Source organism: Heterodontus francisci, unplaced genomic scaffold (assembly GCF_036365525.1).
Source record: "Heterodontus francisci isolate sHetFra1 unplaced genomic scaffold, sHetFra1.hap1 HAP1_SCAFFOLD_786, whole genome shotgun sequence".
NCBI classification, from domain to species: Eukaryota; Metazoa; Chordata; class Chondrichthyes; order Heterodontiformes; family Heterodontidae; genus Heterodontus; species Heterodontus francisci.
Window position 1 is genome coordinate 312527 of NW_027142184.1, and position 24676 is coordinate 337202.

Sequence of the window (24676 nt, forward strand, 5' to 3'; positions counted from 1 at the left end):
TCCCGGGGCTCGGCGCTCCCTCGGCTCCCGGGGCTCGGCGCTCCCTCGGCTCCCGGGGCTCGGCGCTCCCTCGGCTCCCGGGGCTCGGCGCTCCCTCGGCTCCCGGGGCTCGGCGCTCCCTCGGCTCCCGGGGTTCGGCGATCCCTCGGCTCCCGGGGCTCGGTGAACCCTCGACTGCCGGGGCTCGGAGATACCTCGGCTCCCGGGGCTCGGTGATCCCTCGGCTCCCGGGGTTCGGTGATCCCTCGGCTCCCGGGGTTCGGTGATCCCTCGGCTCCCGGGGTTCGGTGATCCCTCGGCTCCCGGGGTTCGGTGATCCCTCGGCTCCCGGGGTTCGGTGATCCCTCGGCTCCCGGGGTTCGGTGATCCCTCGGCTCCCGGGGTTCGGTGATCCCTCGGCTCCCGGGGTTCGGTGATCCCTCGGCTCCCGGTGTTCGGTGATCCCTCGGCTCCCGGTGTTCGGTGATCCCTCGGCTCCCGGGGGTCGGAGATCCCTCGGCTCCCGGGGCTCGGTGATCCCTCGGCTGCCGGGGCTTGGAGATACCTCGGCTCCTGGGGCTCGGTGATCCCTTGGCTCCCGGGGCTCGGTGATCCCTCGGCTCCCGGGGCTCGGAGATCCCTCGGCTCCCGGGGCTCGGAGATCCCTCGGCTCCCGGGGCTCGGAGATCCCTCGGCTCCCGGGGCTCGGTGATCCCTCGGCTCCCGGGGCTCGGAGATCCCTCGGCTCCCGGAGCTCGGAGATCCCTCGGCTGCCGGGGCTCGGAGATCCCTCGGCTGCCGGGGCTCGGAGATCCCTCGGCTCCCGGGGCTCGGAGATCCCTCGGCTCCCGGGGCTCGGAGATCCCTCGGCTCCCGGGGTTGGGTGATCCCTCGGCTCCCGGGGCTCGGTGATCCCTCGGCTCCCGGGGCTCGGTGATCCCTCGGCTTCCGGGGCTAGGTGATCCCTCGGCTCCCGGGGCTCGGAGATCCCTCGGCACCCGGGGTTCGGTGATCCCTCGGCTCCCGGGGCTCGGAGATCCCTCGGCTCCCGGGGCTAGGTGATCCCGGGGCTCGGAGATCCCTCGGCTCCCGGGGCTAGGTGATCCCGGGGCTCGGAGATCCCTCGGCTCCCGGGGCTCGGAGATCCCTCGGCTCCCGGGGCTCGGAGATCCCTCGGCTCCCTGGGCTCGGAGATCCCTCGGCTCCCTGGGCTCGGAGATCCCTCGGCTCCCTGGGCTCGGAGATCCCTCGGCTCCCTGGGCTCGGAGATCCCTCGGCTGCCGGGGCTCGGAGATCCCACGGCTCCCGGGGCTCGGAGATCCCTCGGCTCCCGGGGTTGGGTGATCCCTCGGCTCCCGGGGCTCGGTGATCCCTCGGCTCCCGGGGCTCGGTGATCCCTAGGCGCCCGGGGCTCGGAGATCCCTCGGCTCCCGGGGTTCAGTGATCCCTCGGCTCCGAGATCCCTCGGCTCCCGGGGCTCGGAGATCCCTCGGCTCCCGGGGCTAGGTGATCCCGGGGCTCGGAGATCCCTCGGCTCCCTGGGCTCGGGGATCCCTCAGCTTCCGGGGCTCGGTGATCCCTCGGCTCCCGGGGCTCGGTGATCCCTCGGCTCCCGGGGCTCAGTGATCCCTCGGCTCCCGGGGCTCGGTGATCCCTCGGCTCCCTGGGCTCGGTGATCCCTCAGCTCCCAGGGCTCGGTGATCTCTCGGCTCCCTGGGCTCGGTGATCCCTCGGCTCCCTGGGCTCGGTGATCCCGGGGCTCGGTGATCCCTCGGCTCCCTGGGCTCTGTGATCCCGGGGCTCGGAGATCCCTCGGCTCCCGGGGCTCGGAGATCCCTCGGCTCCCGGGGCTCGGAGATCCCTCGGCTCCCGGGGCTCGGAGATCCCTCGGCTCACGGGGCTCGGAGATCCCTCGGCTCCCGGGGCTCGGTGATCTCTCGGCTCCCTGGGCTCGGTGATCCCTCGGCTCCCTGGGCTCGATGATCCCGGGGCTCGGTGATCCCTCGGCTCCCTGGGCTCTGTGATCCCGGGGCTCGGAGATCCCTCGGCTCCCGGGGCTCGGAGATCCCTCGGCTCCCGGGGCTCGGAGATCCCTCGGCTCCCGGGGCTCGGAGATCCCTCGGCTCCCGGGGCTCGGAGATCCCTCGGCTCCCGGGGCTCGGAGATCCCTCGGCTCCCGGGGCTCGGAGATCCCTCGGCTCCCGGGGCTCGGAGATCCCTCGGCTCCCGGGGCTCGGAGATCCCTCGGCTCCCGGAGCTCGGAGATCCCTCGGCTCCCGGGGCTCGGAGATCCCTCGGCTCCCGGGGCTCGGAGATCCCTCGGCTCCCGGGGCTCGGAGATCCCTCGGCTCCCGGGGCTCGGAGATCCCTCGGCTCCCGGGGCTCGGTGATTCCCTCGGCTCCCGGGGCTCGGTGATTCCCTCGGCTCCCGGGGCTCGGTGATCTTTCGGCTCCCGGGGCTCGGTGATCTTTCGGCTCCCGGGGCTCTGTGATCCCTCGGCTCCCGGGGCTCGGTGATCCCTCGGCTCCCGGGGTTCGGTGATCCCTCGGCTCCCTGGGCTTGGTGATCCCGGGGCTCGGTGATCCCACGGCTCCCGGGGCTCGGTGATCCCTCGGCTCCCGGGGCTCGGAGATCCCTCGGCTCCCGGGGCTCGGTGATCCCTCGGCTCCCGGGGCTCGGTGATCCCTCGGCTCCCGGGGCTCGGAGATCCCTCGGTTCCCGGGGCTCGGAGATCCCTCGGTTCCCGGGGCTCGGAGATCCCTCGGCTCCCGGGGCTCGGAGATCCCTCGGCTCCCGGGGCTCGGTGATCCCTCGGCTCCCGGGGCTCGGTGATCCCTCGGCTCCCGGGGCTCGGTGATCCCTCGGCTCCCGGGGCTCGGAGATCCCTCGGCTCCCGGGGCTCGGTGATCCCTCGGTTCCCGGGGCTCGGTGATCCCTCGGCTCCCGGGGCTCGGTGATCCCACGGCTCCCGGGGCTCGGTGATCCCACGGCTCCCGGGTTTTGGTGATCCCACGGCTCCCGGGGCTCGGTGATCCCTCGGCTCCCGGGGCTCGGTGATCCCACGGCTCCCGGGGCTCGTTGATCCCTCGGCTCCCGGGGCTCGGTGATCCCTCGGCTCACGGGGCTAGGTGATCCCACGGCTCCCGGGTTTTGGTGATCCCTCGGCTCCCGGGGTTCGGTGATCCCTCGGCTCCCTGGGCTTGGTGATCCCGGGGCTCGGTGATCCCACGGCTCCCGGGGCTCGGAGATCTCACGGCTCCCGGGGCTCGGAGATCCCTCGGCTCCCGGGGCTCGGTGATCCCTCGGCTCCCGGGGCTCGGAGATCCCTCGGCTCCCGGGGCTCGGAGATCCCTCGGCTCCCGGGGCTCGGTGATCCCACGGCTCCCGGGGCTCGGTGATCCCTCGGCTCCCGGGGCTCGGTGATCCCTCGGCTCCCGGGGCTCGGTGATCCCTCGGCTCCCGGGGCTCGGTGATCCCTCGGCTCCCGGGGCTCGGAGATCCCTCGGCTCCCGGGGCTCGGTGATCCCTCGGCTCCCGGGGCTCGGTGATCCCTCGGCTCCCGGGGCTCGGTGATCCCACGGCTCCCGGGGCTCGGTGATCCCACGGCTCCCGGGGCTCGGTGATCCCTCGGCTCCCGGGGCTCGGAGATCCCTCGGTTCCCGGGGCTCGGAGATCCCTCGGCTCCCGGGGCTCGGTGATCCCTCGGCTCCCGGGGCTCGGTGATCCCTCGGCTCCCGGGGCTAGGTGATCCCACGGCTCCCGGGTTTTGGTGATCCCTCGGGTAATTTGGTTCTGTGCTGTGTGTAATTCTTCTGTCATCTGGTTTTAGGGGAAAGCCCAGCGTCGGATCAGCTCGATCCATATCCTCGACGCCCTGATTCTGAATGGGTCAGATATCCGAGAACAGCACTTCAACCAGAGGTCAGTGAGGTTATTGTGTTGACTCACAGGTTCATCAAACAGGTCAGGTCGGGTGATGGGGTGATCTGGGGGGAAAGGTGAAGGGAAATTGCAGTGTTTATAACTTGGTTTTTGCTGTGTTTCAGAATTCAGATGGCAGAGAAGTTTGTCAAAGCCGTATCGAAACGCAGCCGATCCGACATGAACCCAATCCGGTGAGGGACTGAGTGATAGAGGAGCAACACTCATACTGACTCACTCCCCAACTCTCTCCCCGCCCCCATCTCCCCCAATCCAGTGAGGGACTGAGTGATTGAGGAGCAACACTCATACTGACTCACTCCCCAACTCTCTCCCCGCCCCCATCTCCCCCAATCCAGTGAGGGACTGAGTGATTGAGGAGCAACACTCATACTGACTCACTCCCCAACTCTCTCCCCGCCCCCATCTCCCCCAATCCAGTGAGGGACTGAGTGATTGAGGAGCAACACTCACACTGACTCACTCCCCGTCCCTCCCCAACTCTCTCCCCGCCCCCATCTCCCCCAATCCAGTGAGGGACTGAGTGATAGAGGAACAACACTCATACTGACTCACTCCCCGTCCTTCCCCAACTCTCTCCCCGCCCCCATCTCCCCCAATCCAGTGAGGGACTGAGTGATTGAGGAACAACACTCATACTGACTCACTCCCCGTCCCTCCCCAACTCTCTCCCCGCCCCCATCTCCCCCAATCCAGTGAGGGACTGAGTGATAGAGGAACAACACTCATACTGACTCACTCCCCGTCCTTCCCCAACTCTCTCCCCGCCCCCATCTCCCCCAATCCAGTGAGGGACTGAGTGATAGAGGAGCAACACTCATACTGACTCACTCCCCAACTCTCTCCCCGCCCCCATCTCCCCCAATCCAGTGAGGGACTGAGTGATAGAGGAGCAACACTCATACTGACTCACTCCCCGTCCCTCCCCAACTCTCTCCCCGCCCCCATCTCCCCCAATCCAGTGAGGGACTGAGTGATTGAGGAACAACACTCATACTGACTCACTCCCCGTCTTTCCCCAACTCTCTCCCCGCCCCCATCTCCCCCAATCCAGTGAGGGACTGAGTGATTGAGGAGCAACACTCATACTGACTCACTCCCCGTCCCTCCCCAACTCTCTCCCCGCCCCCATCTCCCCCAATCCAGTGAGGGACTGAGTGATAGAGGAACAACACTCATACTGACTCACTCCCCGTCCTTCCCCAACTCTCTCCCCGCCCCCATCTCCCCCAATCCAGTGAGGGACTGAGTGATAGAGGAACAACACTCATACTGACTCACTCCCCGTCCTTCCCCAACTCTCTCCCCGCCCCCATCTCCCCCAATCCAGTGAGGGACTGAGTGATAGAGGAACAACACTCATACTGACTCACTCCCCGTCCTTCCCCAACTCTCTCCCCGCCCCCATCTCCCCCAATCCAGTGAGGGACTGAGTGATAGAGGAACAACACTCATACTGACTCACTCCCCGTCCTTCCCCAACTCTCTCCCTGCCCCCATCTCCCCCAATCCAGTGAGGGACTGAGTGATTGAGGAGCAACACTCATACTGACTCACTCCCCGTCCCTCCCCAACACTCTCCCCGCCCCCATCTCCCCCAATCCAGTGAGGGACTGAGTGATTGAGGAGCAACACTCATACTGACTCACTCCCCGTCCCTCCCCAACTCTCTCCCCGCCCCCATCTCCCCCAATCCAGTGAGGGACTGAGTGATAGAGGAACAACACTCATACTGACTCACTCCCTGTCCCTCCCCAACTCTCTCCCCGCCCCCATCTCCCCCAATCCGGTGAGGGACTGAGTGATTGAGGAACAACACTCATACTGACTCACTCCCCGTCCCTCCCCAACTCTCTCCCCGCCCCCATCTGCCCCAATCCAGTGAGGGACTGAGTGATTGAGGAACAACACTCATACTGACTCACTCCCCGTCCCTCCCCAACTCTCTCCCCGCCCCCATCTCCCCCAATCCAGTGAGGGACTGAGTGATAGAGGAGCAACACTCATACTGACTCACTCCCTGTCCCTCCCCGCCCCCATCTCCCCCAATCCAGTGAGGGACTGAGTGATAGAGGAACAACACTCATACTGACTCACTCTCAGTCCCTCCCCAACTCTCTCCCCGCCCCCATCTCCCCGCCCCCATCTCCCCCAATCCAGTGAGGGACTGAGTGATAGAGGAACAACACTCATACTGACTCACTCCCCGTCCCTCCCCAACTCTCTCCCCGCCCCCATCTCCCCCAATCCGGTGAGGGACTGAGTGATTGAGGAGCAACACTCACACTGACTCACTCCCCGTCCCTCCCCAACTCTCTCCCCGCCCCCATCTCCCCCAATCTAGTGAGGGACTGAGTGATAGAGGAGCAACACTCACACTGACTCACTCCCCGTCCCTCCCCAACTCTCTCCCCGCCCCCATCTCCCCCAATCTAGTGAGGGACTGAGTGATAGAGGAGCAACACTCATACTGACTCACTCCCCGTCCCTCCCCGCCCCCATCTCCCCCAATCCATTGAGGGACTGAGTGATTGAGGAACAACACTCATACTGACTCACTCCCTGTCCCTCCCCAACTCTCTCCCCGCCCCCATCTCCCCCAATCCATTGAGGGACTGAGTGATTGAGGAACAACACTCATACTGACTCACTCCCCGTCCCTCCCCAACTCTCTCCCCGCCCCCATCTCCCCCAATCCAGTGAGGGACTGAGTGATTGAGGAACAACACTCATACTGACTCACTCCCCGTCCCTCCCCAACTCTCTCCCCGCCCCCATCTCCCCCAATCCAGTGAGGGACTGAGTGATAGAGGAGCAACACTCATACTGACTCACTCCCTGTCCCTCCCCAACTCTCTCCCCGCCCCCATCTCCCCCATTCCAGTGAGGGACTGAGTGGTAGAGGAGCAACACTCACACTGACTCACTCCCCGTCCCTCCCCAACTCTCTCCCCGCCCCCATCTCCCCCAATCCAGTGAGGGACTGAGTGATAGAGGAGCAACACTCATACTGACTCACTCCCCGTCCCTCCCCAACTCTCTCCCCGCCCCCATCTCCCCCAATCCAGTGAGGGACTGAGTGATAGAGGAACAACACTCATACTGACTCACTCCCCGTCCCTCCCCAACTCTCTCCCCGCCCCCATCTCCCCCAATCCAGTGAGGGACTGAGTGATAGAGGAACAACACTCATACTGACTCACTCCCTGTCCCTCCCCAACTCTCTCCCCGCCCCCATCTCCCCCAATCCGGTGAGGGACTGAGTGATAGAGGAACAACACTCATACTGACTCACACCCCGTCTTTCCCCAACTCTCTCCCCGCCCCCATCTCCCCCAATCCAGTGAGGGACTGAGTGATAGAGGAGCAACACTCATACTGACTCACTCCCCGTCCTTCCCCAACTCTCTCCCCGCCCCCATCTCCGCCAATCCAGTGAGGGACTGAGTGATTGAGGAACAACACTCATACTGACTCACTCCCCGTCCCTCCCCAACTCTCTCCCCGCCCCCATCTCCCCCAATCCAGTGAGGGACTGAGTGATTGAGGAACAACACTCATACTGACTCACTCCCCGTCCCTCCCCAACTCTCTCCCCGCCCCCATCTCCCCCAATCCGGTGAGGGACTGAGTGATAGAGGAACAACACTCATACTGACTCACTCCCCAACTCTCTCCCCGCCCCCATCTCCCCCAATCCAGTGAGGGACTGAGTGATTGAGGAACAACACTCATACTGACTCACTCCCCGTCCCTCCCCAACTCTCTCCCCGCCCCCATCTCCCCCAATCCGGTGAGGGACTGAGTGATAGAGGAACAACACTCACACTGACTCACTCCCCGTCCCTCCCCAACTCTCTCCCCGCCCCCATCTCCCCCAATCCAGTGAGGGACTGAGTGATTGGGGAACAACACTCATACTGACTCACTCCCCGTCCCTCCCCAACTCTCTCCCCCACCCATCTCCCCCAATCCAGTGAGGGACTGAGTGATTGAGGAACAACACTCATACTGACTCACTCCCCGTCCCTCCCCAACTCTCTGCCCGCCCCCATCTCCCCCAATCCACTGAGGGACTGAGTGATTGAGGAACAACACTCATACTGACTCACTCCCCGTCCCTCCCCAACTCTCTCCCCGCCCCCATCTCCCCCAATCCAGTGAGGGACTGAGTGATAGAGGAGCAACACTCATACTGACTCACTCCCCGTCCCTCCCCAACTCTCTCCCCGCCCCCATCTCCCCCAATCCGGTGAGGGACTGAGTGATAGAGGAACAACACTCATACTGACTCACACCCCGTCTTTCCCCAACTCTCTCCCCGCCCCCATCTCCCCCAATCCAGTGAGGGACTGAGTGATAGAGGAGCAACACTCATACTGACTCACTCCCCGTCCTTCCCCAACTCTCTCCCCGCCCCCATCTCCGCCAATCCAGTGAGGGACTGAGTGATTGAGGAACAACACTCATACTGACTCACTCCCCGTCCCTCCCCAACTCTCTCCCCGCCCCCATCTCCCCCAATCCAGTGAGGGACTGAGTGATTGAGGAACAACACTCATACTGACTCACTCCCCGTCCCTCCCCAACTCTCTCCCCGCCCCCATCTCCCCCAATCCGGTGAGGGACTGAGTGATAGAGGAACAACACTCATACTGACTCACTCCCCAACTCTCTCCCCGCCCCCATCTCCCCCAATCCAGTGAGGGACTGAGTGATTGAGGAACAACACTCATACTGACTCACTCCCCGTCCCTCCCCAACTCTCTCCCCGCCCCCATCTCCCCCAATCCACTGAGGGACTGAGTGATTGAGGAGCAACACTCATACTGACTCACTCCCCGTCCCTCCCCAACTCTCTCCCCGCCCCCATCTCCCCCAATCCGGTGAGGGACTGAGTGATTGAGGAACAACACTCATACTGACTCACTCCCCATTGAAGTGATTTGTGACTTTAACCCCATATCGAAAGTAAACCAGATCAAGCACACATCCCTCCGTTTCCCTTCATTAAGTTCAAACTGGATAGATTCCTGCAGACACTTGTTTGGGTCTGAAGAACTGAACTAGTCTTCCCTCAAAGAAAGAAAACTAACAGAGAATATTGCTATCTTTCTGATAGCCTTTTTTTAAAGATAATTATCGCTGAGTCATAAATATCCCAGATATTCTAAGGGTCTGGGAAAATGTCTTCAATAAGTATCTCCCCACTTAAGGAAATACAGAGAGGAGGTTCTTGTAGTTGGATACTAGAACAAAGAACAGTACAGCACAGTAACAGGCCATTCAGCCCTCCAAGCCTGCGCCGATCTTGATGCCTGCCTAAACTAAAACCTTCTGCACTTCCGGGGTCCGTATCCCTCTATTCCCATCCTATTCATGTATTTGTCAAGATGTCTCTTAAACGTCGCTATCGTATCTGCTTCCACCACCTCCCCTGGCAGCAAGTTCCAGGCACTCAGCACTAAATGCTATATGATACGATTTATTAACTTTTATTTATTTATTAAAGAATTTAACATGCAATGCGCTTTTAAGTGGATAAGTATACTCTTGTATCAAAGGGGTGGCGCAGTGGTTAGCACTGCAGCCTCACAGTTCCAGAAAACCAGGTTCGATTCTGGTTACTGCCTGTGTGGAGTTTGCAAGTTCTCCCTGTGTCTGCGTGGGTTTTCGCCGGGTGCTCCGGTTTCCTCCCACAGCCAAAGACTTGCAGACTGATAGGTAAATTGGCCGTTATAAATTGCCCCTTGTGTCGGTAGATGATATGGGATTACTGCAGCATTAGTATAAATGGGTGGTTGTTGGTCGGCACAGACTCGGTGGGCCGAAGGGCCTGTTTCAGTGCTGTATCTCTTAAAAAAAAAAATTACTAAGAGATGTAACACATAATATTTCTAAAATAGAATCCAAAAGTTCAACCTTGACCATGTTGCAGCAAAATATCTTCGAAAATCCATCAAAATTCAAAGTAAACTGTTCCCTTAAATTCCCCGAGTCAGCCTCCTGCTGAACAAAACAAAACACTCTCGGTTAAGAGCAGAATTCTCTTGTCAGGCAGTCAGCCATTCTTAGCATAGATGGAGAATCAATGATGAGGAATTCAATATTTCTGTTTTTTTGATTGAAAACCCTTGTGTGTCCTGTTGCTAATCTATCATCTCAGTTTTTGAATGGAGGCATTACTCTTCTGTGTGTGTTTTTCCTACTTTTGTTATCCAAGGATGGTAATACCATTCCCACTTAATTTATTTGCTGAGACTTCCCTTTTCTTGAAGTTGTGAGCTTTTATCTGGTCAAAATGTTTGTCATTGGGTTTATCTGGCATCTCTTTTTCTGAGTACCATTCCATTTTGTGATTTATCGTCTGTAATTGTCCTTTTATGATACCTTGCATCATTCTCTTAAGTCAGTCTGTCTATATGACTAACACTATCAACTAATTAACTTTATAATTATCAGTACGGACCTCGTATTGCATGTCTCAGTGTGTTTCATCTTCTAATTCTATTGTAACAGAGACCTTGGAATGGATTTTTTAACTTAAAAGGTGTTTCTGGTTCACATTCTTTTATAACAGGGATGTTTATGGATTTTTAAATCTGCCCTGAAAAGGGAATTTCAGTGAGTCCTAAAAAATGACCATTTATTCAGTCTTTAATTCGAAAAGGTGTAATGTATTAATTATATCTAAATTCGACCTAATTAAGCTTATTAGACCAGTGTTTCATGACATCATCCCTCCCCAACTCTACCCGCCCCATCTCCCCCAATCCAGTAAGAGACTGAGTGATAGAGGAACAACACTCATACTGACTCACTCCCCGTCCCTCCCCAACTCTCTCCCCGCCCCATCTCCCCCAATCCAGTAAGAGACTGAGTGATAGAGTAGCAACACACAAACTGACTCACTTTCTGTCCCTCTCCCCTATCTCTCTCTCCCGCTGCTCCCTCCTCTCCCGCTGCTCCCTCCTCTCCCGCTCCCCCCTCCTCTCCCGCTGCTCTCTCCTCTCCCGCTCCCCCCTCCTCTCCCGCTGCTCACTCTCTCTCCAGATCCCTTCCCACTCCCACGGCGCTTTGCCCTCCTGCACTCTCCTCTGCTCCTATGCTCGCTCGCTGGCTCAACTCCCACTTTGTCTATTTGGTGCTGATGATTGACTTCAGTTTCTTCTGTGCAGTGTGAAGGAGGTTTACAGGCTCGAGGAAATGGAGAGGATATTTGTCAGGTAAGAATTAACCAGGGAAATAGAATGAGTCACTCTGTTTACAACTGTCCCCCAGTGAGAGTCAGTGTGTGCGGAACTGTACCCAGTGAGAGTCAGTGTGTGTGGAACTGTCCCCCAGTGAGAGTCAGTGTGTGTGGAACTGTCCCCCAGTGAGAGTCAGTGTGTGCGGAACTGTCCCCCAGTGAGAGTCAGTGTGTGTGGAACTGTCCCCCAGTGAGAGTCAGTGTGTGTGGAGCTGTACCCCAGTGAGAGTCAGTGTGTGCGGAACTGTCCCCCAGTGAGAGTCAGTGTGTGTGGAACTGTACCCCAGTGAGAGTCAGTGTGTGCGGAAATGTACCCAGTGAGAGTCAGTGTGTGTGGAACTGTACCCCAGTGAGAGTCAGTGTGTGCGGAACTGTACCCAGTGAGAGTCAGTGTGTGTGGAACTGTCCCCCCGTGAGAGTCAGTGTGTGTGGAACTGTACCCCAGTGAGAGTCAGTGTATGTGGAACTGTACCCCAGTGAGAGTCAGTGTATGTGGAACTGTCCCCCCGTGAGAGTCAGTGTGTGTGGAACTGTCCCCCAGTGAGAGTCAGTGTGTGTGGAACTGTCCCCCAGTGAGAGTCAGTGTGTGTGGAACTGTACCCCAGTGAGAGTCAGTGTGTGCGGAACTGTACCCCAGTGAGAGTCAGTGTGTGCGGAACTGTACCCCAGTGAGAGTCAGTGTGTGCGGAACTGTACCCCAGTGAGAGTCAGTGTGTGCGGAACTGTCCCCCAGTGAGAGTCAGTGTGTGCGGAACTGTCCCCCAGTGAGAGTCAGTGTGTGCGGAACTGTACCCCAGTGAGAGTCAGTGTGTGCGGAACTGTACCCAGTGAGAGTCAGTGTGTGTGGAACTGTCCCCCCGTGAGAGTCAGTGTGTGTGGAACTGTACCCCAGTGAGAGTCAGTGTATGTGGAACTGTACCCCAGTGAGAGTCAGTGTATGTGGAACTGTCCCCCCGTGAGAGTCAGTGTGTGTGGAACTGTCCCCCAGTGAGAGTCAGTGTGTGTGGAACTGTCCCCCAGTGAGAGTCAGTGTGTGTGGAACTGTACCCCAGTGAGAGTCAGTGTGTGCGGAACTGTACCCCAGTGAGAGTCAGTGTGTGCGGAACTGTACCCCAGTGAGAGTCAGTGTGTGCGGAACTGTACCCCAGTGAGAGTCAGTGTGTGCGGAACTGTCCCCCAGTGAGAGTCAGTGTGTGCGGAACTGTCCCCCAGTGAGAGTCAGTGTGTGCGGAACTGCACCCAGTGAGAGTCAGTGTGTGTGGAACTGTCCCCCAGTGAGAGTCAGTGTGTGTGGAACTGTCCCCCAGTGAGAGTCAGTGTGTGTGGAACTGTCCCCCAGTGAGAGTCAGTGTGTGTGGAACTGTACCCCAGTGAGAGTCAGTGTGTGTGGAACTGTACCCCAGTGAGAGTCAGTGTGTGTGGAACTGTCCCCCAGTGAGAGTCACTGTGTGTGGAACTGTCCCCCAGTGAGAGTCACTGTGTGTGGAACTGTCCCCCAGTGAGAGTCAGTGTGTGTGGAACTGTCCCCCAGTGAGAGTCAGTGTGTGTGGAACTGTCCCCCAGTGAGAGTCACTGTGTGTGGAACTGTCCCACAGTGAGAGTCACTGTGTGTGGAACTGTCCCCCAGTGAGAGTCACTGTGTGTGGAACTGTACCCCAGTGAGAGTCAGTGTGTGTGTGTAACTGTACCCCAGTGAGAGTCACTGTGTGCGGAACTGTCACCCAGTGAGCGTCAGTGTGTGCGGAACCGGACCCCAGTGAGAGTCAGTGTGTGCGGAACCAGACCCCAGTGAGAGTCAGTGTGAGTGGAATTGTCACCCAGTGAGAGTCAGTGTGTGTGAAACTGTGCCCCAGTGAGAGTTAGTGTGTGTGGAACTGTACCCCAGTGAGAGTCAGTGTGTGTGGAACTGTACCCCAGTGAGAGTCAGTGTGTGCGGAACTGTACCCAGTGAGAGTCAGTGTGTGTGGAACTGTACCCCAGTGAGAGTCAGTGTGTGTGGAACTGTCCCCCAGTGAGAGTCAGTGTGTGTGGAACTGTACCCCAGTGAGAGTCAGTGTGTGTGGAACTGTCCCCCAGTGAGAGTCAGTGTGTGTGGAACTGTCCCCCAGTGAGAGTCAGTGTGTGTGGAACTGTACCCCAGTGAGAGTCAGTGTGTGCGGAACTGTACCCAGTGAGAGTCAGTGTGTGCGGAACTGTACCCCAGTGAGAGTCAGTGTGTGTGGAACTGTACCCCAGTGAGAGTCAGTGTGTGTGGAACTGTACCCCAGTGAGAGTCAGTGTGTGCGGAACTGTACCCCAGTGAGAGTCAGTGTGTGCGGAACTGTCCCCCAGTGAGAGTCAGTGTGTGCGGAACTGTCCCCCAGTGAGAGTCAGTGTGAGTGGAATTGTCACCCAGTGAGAGTCAGTGTGTGTGAAACTGTGCCCCAGTGAGAGTTAGTGTGTGTGGAAATGTACCCCAGTGAGAGTCAGTGTGTGTGGAACTGTACCCCAGTGAGAGTCAGTGTGTGCGGAACTGTACCCAGTGAGAGTCAGTGTGTATGGAACTGTACCCCAGTGAGAGTCAGTGTGTGTGGAACTGTCCCCCAGTGAGAGTCAGTGTGTGTGGAACTGTACCCCAGTGAGAGTCAGTGTGTGTGGAACTGTCCCCCAGTGAGAGTCAGTGTGTGTGGAACTGTCCCCCAGTGAGAGTCAGTGTGTGTGGAACTGTCCCCCAGTGAGAGTCAGTGTGTGCGGAACTGTCCCCCAGTGAGAGTCAGTGTGTGTGGAACTGTACCCCAGTGAGAGTCAGTGTGTGCGGAACTGTACCCAGTGAGAGTCAGTGTGTGCGGAACTGTCCCCCAGTGAGAGTCAGTGTGTGTGGAACTGTCCCCCAGTGAGAGTCAGTGTGTGTGGAACTGTACCCCAGTGAGAGTCAGTGTGTGTGGAACTGTCCCCCAGTGAGAGTCACTGTGTGTGGAACTGTCCCCCAGTGAGAGTCACTGTGTGTGGAACTGTCCCCCAGTGAGAGTCACTGTGTGTGGAACTGTCCCCCAGTGAGAGTCACTGTGTGTGGAACTGTCCCCCAGTGAGAGTCACTGTGTGTGGAACTGTCCCCCAGTGAGAGTCAGTGTGTGCGGAACTGTACTCAGTGAGAGTCAGTGTGTGTGGAACTGTACCCAGTGAGAGTCAGTGTGTGTGGAACTGTACCCCAGTGAGAGTCAGTGTGTGTGGAACTGTACCCCAGTGAGAGTCAGTGTGTGCGGAACTGTCCCCCAGTGAGAGTCAGTGTGTGCGGAACTGTCCCCCAGTGAGAGTCAGTGTGTGCGGAACTGTCCCCCAGTGAGAGTCAGTGTGTGTGGAACTGTCCCACAGTGAGAGTCACTGTGTGTGGAACTGTCGCCCAGTGAGAGTCACTGTGTGTGGAACTGTACCCCAGTGAGAGTCAGTGTGTGTGTGTAACTGTACCCCAGTGAGAGTCACTGTGTGCGGAACTGTCACCCAGTGAGAGTCAGTGTGTGCGGAACCGGACCCCAGTGAGAGTCAGTGTGTGCGGAACCAGACCCCAGTGAGAGTCAGTGTGAGTGGAATTGTCACCCAGTGAGAGTCAGTGTGTGTGAAACTGTGCCCCAGTGAGAGTTAGTGTGTGTGGAACTGTACCCCAGTGAGAGTCAGTGTGTGTGGAACTGTACCCCAGTGAGAGTCAGTGTGTGCGGAACTGTACCAAGTGAGAGTCAGTGTGTATGGAACTGTCCCCCAGTGAGAGTCAGTGTGTGTGGAACTGTCCCCCAGTGAGAGTCAGTGTGTGTGGAACTGTACCCCAGTGAGAGTCAGTGTGTGTGGAACTGTCCCCCCGTGAGAGTCAGTGTGTGTGGAACTGTCCCCCAGTGAGAGTCAGTGTGTGTGGAACTGTCCCCCAGTGAGAGTCAGTGTGTGTGGAACTGTCCCCCAGTGAGAGTCACTGTGTGTGGAACTGTCCCCCAGTGAGAGTCACTGTGTGTGGAACTGTCCCCCAGTGAGAGTCACTGTGTGTGGAACTGTCCCCCAGTGAGAGTCACTGTGTGTGGAACTGTCCCACAGTGAGAGTCACTGTGTGTGGAACTGTCCCCCAGTGAGAGTCACTGTGTGTGTAACTGTACCCCAGTGAGAGTCACTGTGTGCGGAACTGTCACCCAGTGAGAGTCAGTGTGTGCGGAACCAGACCCCAGTGAGAGTCAGTGTGAGTGGAATTGTCACCCAGTGAGAGTCAGTGTGTGTGAAACTGTGCCCCACTGAGAGTTAGTGTGTGTGGAACTGTACCCCAGTGAGAGTCAGTGTGTGTGGAACTGTACCCCAGTGAGAGTCAGTGTGTGCGGAACTGTACCCAGTGAGAGTCAGTGTGTATGGAACTGTACCCCAGTGAGAGTCAGTGTGTGTGGAACTGTCCCCCAGTGAGAGTCAGTGTGTGTGGAACTGTACCCCAGTGAGAGTCAGTGTGTGTGGAACTGTCCCCCAGTGAGAGTCAGTGTGTGTGGAACTGTCCCCCAGAGAGAGTCAGTGTGTGTGGAACTGTCCCCCAGTGAGAGTCAGTGTGTGTGGAACTGTACCCCAGTGAGAGTCAGTGTGTGCGGAACTGTACCCAGTGAGAGTCAGTGTGTGCGGAACTGTACCCCAGTGAGAGTCAGTGTGTGCGGAACTGTACCCAGTGAGAGTCAGTGTGTGTGGAACTGTACCCCAGTGAGAGTCAGTGTGTGTGGAACTGTACCCCAGTGAGAGTCAGTGTGTGTGGAACTGTACCCCAGTGAGAGTCAGTGTGTGCGGAACTGTACCCAGTGAGAGTCAGTGTGTGTGGAACTGTACCCCAGTGAGAGTCAGTGTGTGTGGAACTGTCCCCCAGTGAGAGTCAGTGTGTGTGGAACTGTACCCCAGTGAGAGTCAGTGTGTGTGGAACTGTCCCCCAGTGAGAGTCAGTGTGTGTGGAACTGTCCCCCAGTGAGAGTCAGTGTGTGTGGAACTGTACCCCAGTGAGAGTCAGTGTGTGCGGAACTGTACCCAGTGAGAGTCAGTGTGTGCGGAACTGTACCCCAGTGAGAGTCAGTGTGTGTGGAACTGTACCCCAGTGAGAGTCAGTGTGTGTGGAACTGTACCCCAGTGAGAGTCAGTGTGTGCGGAACTGTACCCCAGTGAGAGTCAGTGTGTGCGGAACTGTCCCCCAGTGAGAGTCAGTGTGTGCGGAACTGTCCCCCAGTGAGAGTCAGTGTGAGTGGAATTGTCACCCAGTGAGAGTCAGTGTGTGTGAAACTGTGCCCCAGTGAGAGTTAGTGTGTGTGGAAATGTACCCCAGTGAGAGTCAGTGTGTGTGGAACTGTACCCCAGTGAGAGTCAGTGTGTGCGGAACTGTACCCAGTGAGAGTCAGTGTGTATGGAACTGTACCCCAGTGAGAGTCAGTGTGTGTGGAACTGTCCCCCAGTGAGAGTCAGTGTGTGTGGAACTGTACCCCAGTGAGAGTCAGTGTGTGTGGAGCTGTCCCCCAGTGAGAGTCAGTGTGTGTGGAACTGTCCCCCAGTGAGAGTCAGTGTGTGTGGAACTGTCCCACAGTGAGAGTCAGTGTGTGTGGAACTGTCCCCCCGTGAGAGTCAGTGTGTGTGGAACTGTCCCCCAGTGAGAGTCAGTGTGTGTGGAACTGTCCCCCAGTGAGAGTCAGTGTGTGTGGAACTGTCCCCCAGTGAGAGTCAGTGTGTGTGGAACTGTCCCCCAGTGAGAGTCACTGTGTGTGGAACTGTCCCCCAGTGAGAGTCACTGTGTGTGGAACTGTCCCCCAGTGAGAGTCACTGTGTGTGGAACTGTCCCCCAGTGAGAGTCACTGTGTGTGGAACTGTCCCCCAGTGAGAGTCACTGTGTGTGGAACTGTCCCACAGTGAGAGTCACTGTGTGTGGAACTGTCCCCCAGTGAGAGTCACTGTGTGTGTAACTGTACCCCAGTGAGAGTCACTGTGTGCGGAACTGTCACCCAGTGAGAGTCAGTGTGTGCGGAACCAGACCCCAGTGAGAGTCAGTGTGAGTGGAATTGTCACCCAGTGAGAGTCAGTGTGTGTGAAACTGTGCCCCACTGAGAGTTAGTGTGTGTGGAACTGTACCCCAGTGAGAGTCAGTGTGTGTGGAACTGTACCCCAGTGAGAGTCAGTGTGTGCGGAACTGTACCCAGTGAGAGTCAGTGTGTATGGAACTGTACCCCAGTGAGAGTCAGTGTGTGTGGAACTGTCCCCCAGTGAGAGTCAGTGTGTGTGGAACTGTACCCCAGTGAGAGTCAGTGTGTGTGGAACTGTCCCCCAGTGAGAGTCAGTGTGTGTGGAACTGTCCCCCAGTGAGAGTCAGTGTGTGTGGAACTGTCCCCCAGTGAGAGTCAGTGTGTGTGGAACTGTACCCCAGTGAGAGTCAGTGTGTGCGGAACTGTACCCAGTGAGAGTCAGTGTGTGCGGAACTGTACCCCAGTGAGAGTCAGTGTGTGCGGAACTGTACCCAGTGAGAGTCAGTGTGTGTGGAACTGTACCCCAGTGAGAGTCAGTGTGTGTGGAACTGTACCCCAGTGAGAGTCAGTGTATGTGGAACTGTACCCCAGTGAGAGTCAGTGTATGTGGAACTGTCCCCCCGTGAGAGTCAGTGTGTGTGGAACTGTCCCCCACTGAGATTCAGTGTGTGTGGAACTGTACCCCAGTGAGAGTCAGTGTGTGTGGAACTGTACCCCAGTGAGAGTCAGTGTGTGCGGAACTGTACCCCAGTGAGAGTCAGTGTGTGCGGAACTGTCCCCCAGTGAGAGTCAGTGTGTGCGGAACTGTCCCCCAGTGAGAGTCAGTGTGTATGGAACTGTACCCCAGTGAGAGTCAGTGTGTGTGGAACTGTACCCCAGTGAGAGTCAGTGTGTGTGGAACTGTACCCCAGTGAGAGTCAGTGTGTGTGGAACTGTCCCCCGGTGAGAGTCAGTGTGTGTGGAACTGTCCCCCAGTGAGAGTCAGTGTGTGTGGAACTGTCCCCCAGTGAGAGTCAGTGTGTGTGGAACTGTCCCCCAGTGAGAGTCGGTGTGTGCGGAACTGTCCCACAGTGAGAGTCAGTGTGTGTGGAACTGTACCCCAGTGAGAGTCAGTGTGTGCGGAACTGTACCCAGTGAGAGTCAGTGTGTGCGGAACTGTACCCCAGTGAGAGTCAGTGTGTGCGGAACTGTACCCAGTGAGAGTCAGTGTGTGTGGAACTGTACCCCAGTGAGAGTCAGTGTGTGTGGAACTGTACCCCAGTGAGAGTCAGTGTATGTGGAACTGTACCCCAGTGAGAGTCAGTGTATGTGGAACTGTCCCCCTGTGAGAGTCAGTGTGTGTGGAACTGTCCCCCAGTGAGAGTCAGTGTGTGTGGAACTGTACCCCAGTGAGAGTCAGTGTGTGTGGAACTGTACCCCAGTGAGAGTCAGTGTGTGTGGAACTGTACCCCAGTGAGAGTCAGTGTGTGCGGAACTGTACCCCAGTGAGAGTCAGTGTGTGCGGAACTGTACCCCAGTGAGAGTCAGTGTGTGCGGAACTGTCCCCCAGTGAGAGTCAGTGTGTGCGGAACTGTACCCAGTGAGAGTCACTGTGTGTGGAACTGTCCCCCAGTGAGAGTCACTGTGTGTGGAACTGTCCCCCAGTGAGAGTCACTGTGTGTGGAACTGTACCCCAGTGAGAGTCAGTGTGTGTGTGTAACTGTACCCCAGTGAGAGTCACTGTGTGCGGAACTGTCACCCAGTGAGCGTCAGTGTGTGCGGAACCGGACCCCAGTGAGAGTCAGTGTGTGCGGAACCAGACCCCAGTGAGAGTCAGTGTGTGCGGAACTGTCCCTCAGTGAGAGTCAGTGTGTGCGGAACTGTCCCCCAGTGAGAGTCAGTGTGTGCGGAACTGTCCCCCAGTGAGAGTCAGTGTGTGCGGAACTGTCCCCCAGTGAGAGTCAGTGTGTGCGGATCTGTACCCCAGTGAGAGTCAGTGTGTGCGGAACTGTCCCCCAGTGAGAGTCAGTGTGTGCGGAACTGTCCCTCAGTGAGAGTCAGTGTGTGTGGAACTGTACCCCAATGAGAGTCAGTGTGTGCGGAACTGTACCCCAGTGAGAGTCAGTGTGTGCGGAACTGAACCCCAGTGAGAGTCAGTGTGTGCGGAACTGTACCCCAGTGAGAGTCAGTGTGTGCGGAACTGTCCCCCAGTGAGAGTCAGTGTGTGCGGAACTGTCCCCCAGTGAGAGTCAGTGTGTGTGGAACTGTACTCCAGTGAGAGTCAGTGTGTGCGGAACTGTACCCAGTGAGAGTCAGTGTGTGTGGAACTGTCCCCCAGTGAGAGTCAGTGTGTGTGGAGCTGTACCCCAGTGAGAGTCAGTGTGTGCGGAACTGTCCCCCAGTGAGAGTCAGTGTGTGCGGAACTGTCCCCCAGTGAGAGTCAGTGTGTGTGGAACTGTACCCCAGTGAGAGTCAGTGTGTGCGGAACTGTACCCAGTGAGAGTCAGTGTGTGTGGAACTGTACCCCAGTGAGAGTCAGTGTGTGCGGAACTGTACCCAGTGAGAGTCAGTGTGTGTGGAACTGTACCCCAGTGAGAGTCAGTGTGTGTGGAACTGTACCCCAGTGAGAGTCAGTGTATGTGGAACTGTACCCCAGTGAGAGTCAGTGTATGTGGAACTGTCCCCCCGTGAGAGTCAGTGTGTGTGGAACTGTCCCCCAGTGAGAGTCAGTGTGTGTGGAACTGTCCCCCAGTGAGAGTCAGTGTGTGTGGAACTGTACCCCAGTGAGAGTCAGTGTGTGCGGAACTGTACCCCAGTGAGAGTCAGTGTGTGCGGAACTGTACCCCAGTGAGAGTCAGTGTGTGCGGAACTGTACCCCAGTGAGAGTCAGTGTGTGCGGAACTGTCCCCCAGTGAGAGTCAGTGTGTGCGGAACTGTACCCAGTGAGAGTCAGTGTGTGTGGAACTGCACCCCAGTGAGAGTCAGTGTGTGTGGAACTGTACCCCAGTGAAAGTCAGTGTGTGTGGAACTGTCCCCCCGTGAGAGTCAGTGTGTGTGGAACTGTCCCCCAGTGAGAGTCAGTGTGTGTGGAACTGTCCCCCAGTGAGAGTCAGTGTGTGTGGAACTGTCCCCCAGTGAGAGTCAGTGTGTGTGGAACTGTACCCCAGTGAGAGTCAGTGTGTGTGGAACTGTCCCCCAGTGAGAGTCACTGTGTGTGGAACTGTCCCCCAGTGAGAGTCACTGTGTGTGGAACTGTCCCCCAGTGAGAGTCACTGTGTGTGGAACTGTCCCCCAGTGAGAGTCAGTGTGTGCGGAACTGTACCCCAGTGAGAGTCAGTGTGTGCGGAACTGTACCCCAGTGAGAGTCAGTGTGTGCGGAACTGTCCCCCAGTGAGAGTCAGTGTGTGCGGAACTGTCCCCCAGTGAGAGTCAGTGTGTGTGGAACTGTCCCCCAGTGAGAGTCACTGTGTGTGGAACTGTCCCACAGTGAGAGTCACTGTGTGTGGAACTGTACCCCAGTGAGAGTCAGTGTGTGTGTGTAACTGTACCCCAGTGAGAGTCACTGTGTGCGGAACTGTCACCCAGTGAGAGTCAGTGTGTGTGGAACTGTCCCCCAGTGAGAGTCAGTGTGTGCGGAACTGTCCCCCAGTGAGAGTCAGTGTGTGCGGAACTGTCCCCCAGTGAGAGTCAGTGTGTGTGGAACTGTCCCCCAGTGAGAGTCACTGTGTGTGGAACTGTCCCCCAGTGAGAGTCACTGTGTGTGGAACTGTACCCCAGTGAGAGTCAGTGTGTGTGTGTAACTGTACCCCAGTGAGAGTCACTGTGTGCGGAACTGTCACCCAGTGAGAGTCAGTGTGTGCGGAACCGGACCCCAGTGAGAGTCAGTGTGTGCGGAACCAGACCCCAGTGAGAGTCAGTGTGAGTGGAATTGTCACCCAGTGAGAGTCAGTGTGTGTGAAACTGTGCCCCAGTGAGAGTTAGTGTGTGTGGAACTGTACCCCAGTGAGAGTCAGTGTGTGTGGAACTGTACCCCAGTGAGAGTCAGTGTGTGCGGAACTGTACCCAGTGAGAGTCAGTGTGTATGGAACTGTACCCCAGTGAGAGTCAGTGTGTGTGGAACTGTACCCCAGTGAGAGTCAGTGTGTGTGGAACTGTACCCCAGTGAGAGTCAGTGTGTGTGGAACTGTCCCCCAGTGAGAGTCACTGTGTGTGGAACTGTACCCCAGTGAGAGTCAGTGTGTGTGGAACTGTCCCCCAGTGAGAGTCAGTGTGTGTGGAACTGTCCCCCAGTGAGAGTCGGTGTGTGCGGAACTGTCCCACAGTGAGAGTCAGTGTGTGTGGAACTGTACCCCAGTGAGAGTCAGTGTGTGCGGAACTGTACCCAGTGAGAGTCAGTGTGTGCGGAACTGTACCCCAGTGAGAGTCAGTGTGTGCGGAACTGTACCCAGTGAGAGTCAGTGTGTGTGGAACTGTACCCCAGTGAGAGTCAGTGTGTGTGGAACTGTACCCCAGTGAGAGTCAGTGTATGTGGAACTGTACCCCAGTGAGAGTCAGTGTATGTGGAACTGTCCCCCTGTGAGAGTCAGTGTGTGTGGAACTGTCCCCCAGTGAGAGTCAGTGTGTGTGGAACTGTACCCCAGTGAGAGTCAGTGTGTGTGGAACTGTACCCCAGTGAGAGTCAGTGTGTGTGGAACTGTACCCCAGTGAGAGTCAGTGTGTGCGGAACTGTACCCCAGTGAGAGTCAGTGTGTGCGGAACTGTACCCCAGTGAGAGTCAGTGTGTGCGGAACTGTCCCCCAGTGAGAGTCAGTGTGTGTGGAACTGCACCCCAGTGAGAGTCAGTGTGTGTGGAACTGTACCCCAGTGAAAGTCAGTGTGTGTGGAACTGTACCCCAGTGAAAGTCAGTGTGTGTGGAACTGTCCCCCCGCGAGAGTCAGTGTGTGTGGAACTGTCCCCCCGTGAGAGTCAGTGTGTGTGGAACTGTCCCCCAGTGAGAGTCAGTGTGTGTGGAACTGTCCCCCAGTGAGAGTCACTGTGTGTGGAACTGTACCCCAGTGAGAGTCACTGTGTGTGGAACTGTCCCCCAGTGAGAGTCACTGTGTGTGGAACTGTCCCCCAGTGAGAGTCACTGTGTGTGGAACTGTCCCACAGTGAGAGTCACTGTGTGTGGAACTGTCCCCCAGTGAGAGTCACTGTGTGTGGAACTGTACCCCAGTGAGAGTCAGTGTGTGTGTGTAACTGTACCCCAGTGAGAGTCACTGTGTGCGGAACTGTCACCCAGTGAGAGTCAGTGTGTGTGGAACTGTACCCCAGTGAGCGTCAGTGTGTGCGGAACCGGACCCCAGTGAGAGTCAGTGTGTGCGGAACCAGACCCCAGTGAGAGTCAGTGTGAGTGGAATTGTCACCCAGTGAGAGTCAGTGTGTGTGAAACTGTGCCCCAGTGAGAGTCAGTGTGTGTGGAACTGTCCCCCAGTGAGAGTCAGTGTGTGTGGAACTGTACCCCAGTGAGAGTCAGTGTGTGTGGAACTGTCCCCCAGTGAGAGTCAGTGTGTGTGGAACTGTACCCCAGTGAGAGTCAGTGTGTGCGGAACTGTCCCCCAGTGAGAGTCAGTGTGTGTGGAACTGTACCCCAGTGAGAGTCAGTGTGTGTGGAATTGTCACCCAGTGAGAGTCAGTGTGTGTGTAACTGTACCCCAGTGAGAGTCATGATGACGTGTGGGCCGTGGTCTGTGGCTGGTGTGGGCCGTGGTCACTGGCTGGTGTGGGCCGTGGTCACTGGCTGGTGTGGGCCGTGGTCGCTGGCTGGTATGGGCCGTGGCCGCTGGCTGGTATGGGCCGTGGTCGCTGGCTGGTGTGGGCCGTGGTCACTGGCTGATGTGGGCCGTGGTCACTGGTTGGTGTGGGCCGTGGTCACTGGCTGGCGTGGGCCGTGGTCACTGGCTGGCGTGGGCCGTGGTCACTGGCTGGCGTGGGCCGTGGTCACTGGCTGGTGTGGGCCGTGGTCACTGGTTGGCGTGGGCCGTGGTCACTGGTTGGCGTGGGCCGTGGTCACTGGCTGGCGTGGGCCGTGGTCACTGGTTGGCGTGGGCCGTGGTCAGTGGCTGGCGTGGGCCGTGGTCAGTGGCTGGCGTGGGCCGTGGTCAGTGGCTGGCGTGGGCCGTGGTCACTGGCTGGCGTGGGCCGTGGTCACTGGTTGGCGTGGGCCGTGGTCAGTGGCTGGCGTGGGCCGTGGTCACTGGCTGGCGTGGGCCGTGGTCAGTGGCTGGCGTGGGCCGTGGTCAGTGGCTGGTGTGGGCCGTGGTCACTGGTTGGTGTGGGCCGTGGTCACTGGTTGGTGTGGGCCGTGGTCACTGGTTGGTGTGGGCCGTGGTCACTGGCTGGCGTGGGCCGTGGTCACTGGCTGGCGTGGGCCGTGGTCACTGGCTGGCGTGGGCCGTGGTCACTGGCTGGTGTGGGCCGTGGTCAGTGGCTGGTGTGGGCCGTGGTCACTGGTTGGTGTGGGCCGTGGTCACTGGCTGGCGTGGGCCGTGGTCACTGGCTGGCGTGGGCCGTGGTCACTGGTTGGCGTGTGCCGTGGTCAGTGGCTGGCGTGGGCCGTGGTCACTGGCTGGCGTGGGCCGTGGTCACTGGTTGGCGTGGGCCGTGGTCACTGGCTGGCGTGGGCCGTGGTCAGTGGCTGGCGTGGGCCGTGGTCAGTGGCTGGCGTGGGCCGTGGTCACTGGTTGACGTGGGCCGTGGTCACTTGTTGGCGTGGGCCGTGGTCACTTGTTGGCGTGGGCCGTGGTCACTGGTTGGCGTGGGCCGTGGTCACTGGTTGACGTGGGCCGTGGTCACTGGCCGGCGTGGGCCGTGGTCACTGGCCGGTGTGGGCCGTGGTCAATTGTTGGTGTGGGCCGTGGTCACTGGTTGGTATGGGCCGTGGTCACTTGTTGGTGTGGGCCGTGGTCACTTGTTGGTGTGGGCCGTGGTCACTGGCTGGTGTGGGCCGTGGTCACTGGCTGGTGTGGGCCGTGGTCACTGGCTGGTGTGGGCCGTGGTCACTGGCCGGTGTGGGCCGTGGTCACTGGTTGGTGTGGGCCGTGGTCACTGGTTGGTGTGGGCCGTGGTCACTGGTTGGTGCGGGCCGTGGTCACTGGCCGGTGTGGGCCGTGGTCACTGGCCGGTGTGTGCCGTGGTCACTGGCCGGTGTGTGCCGTGGTCACTGGCCGGTGTGGGCCGTGGTCACTGGCCGGTGTGGGCCGTGGTCACTGGCCGGTGTGTGCCGTGGTCACTGGCCGGTGTGTGCCGTGGTCACTGGCCGGTGTGTGCCGTGGTCACTGGCCGGTGTGGGCCGTGGTCACTGGCCGGCGTGGGCCGTGGTCACTGGCTGGCGTGGGCCATGGGCCGTGGTCACTGGCTGGCGTGGGCCGTGGTCACTGGCTGGCGTGGGCCGTGGTCACTGGCTGGCGTGGGCCGTGGTCACTGGCCGGTGTGGGCCGTGGTCAATTGTTGGTGTGGGCCGTGGTCAATTGTTGGTGTGGGCCGTGGTCAATTGTTGGTGT

General features: G+C 58.5%; 1 protein-coding gene across 2 annotated transcripts in view; it reads left to right on the plus strand.

Annotated features, from left to right (window-relative positions):
• cmtr1 (cap methyltransferase 1) overlaps positions 1-24676 on the plus strand; it is a 224636-nt gene that overhangs the window by 129555 nt on the left and 70405 nt on the right. For both annotated transcript variants that reach the window (XM_068028382.1, XM_068028383.1), the window contains 3 exons: positions 3810-3901; positions 4027-4095; positions 11101-11148. In XM_068028382.1, coding sequence (XP_067884483.1) covers positions 3810-3901; positions 4027-4095; positions 11101-11148 — 209 coding nt within the window. The remainder of the gene's footprint in view (positions 1-3809; positions 3902-4026; positions 4096-11100; positions 11149-24676) is intronic.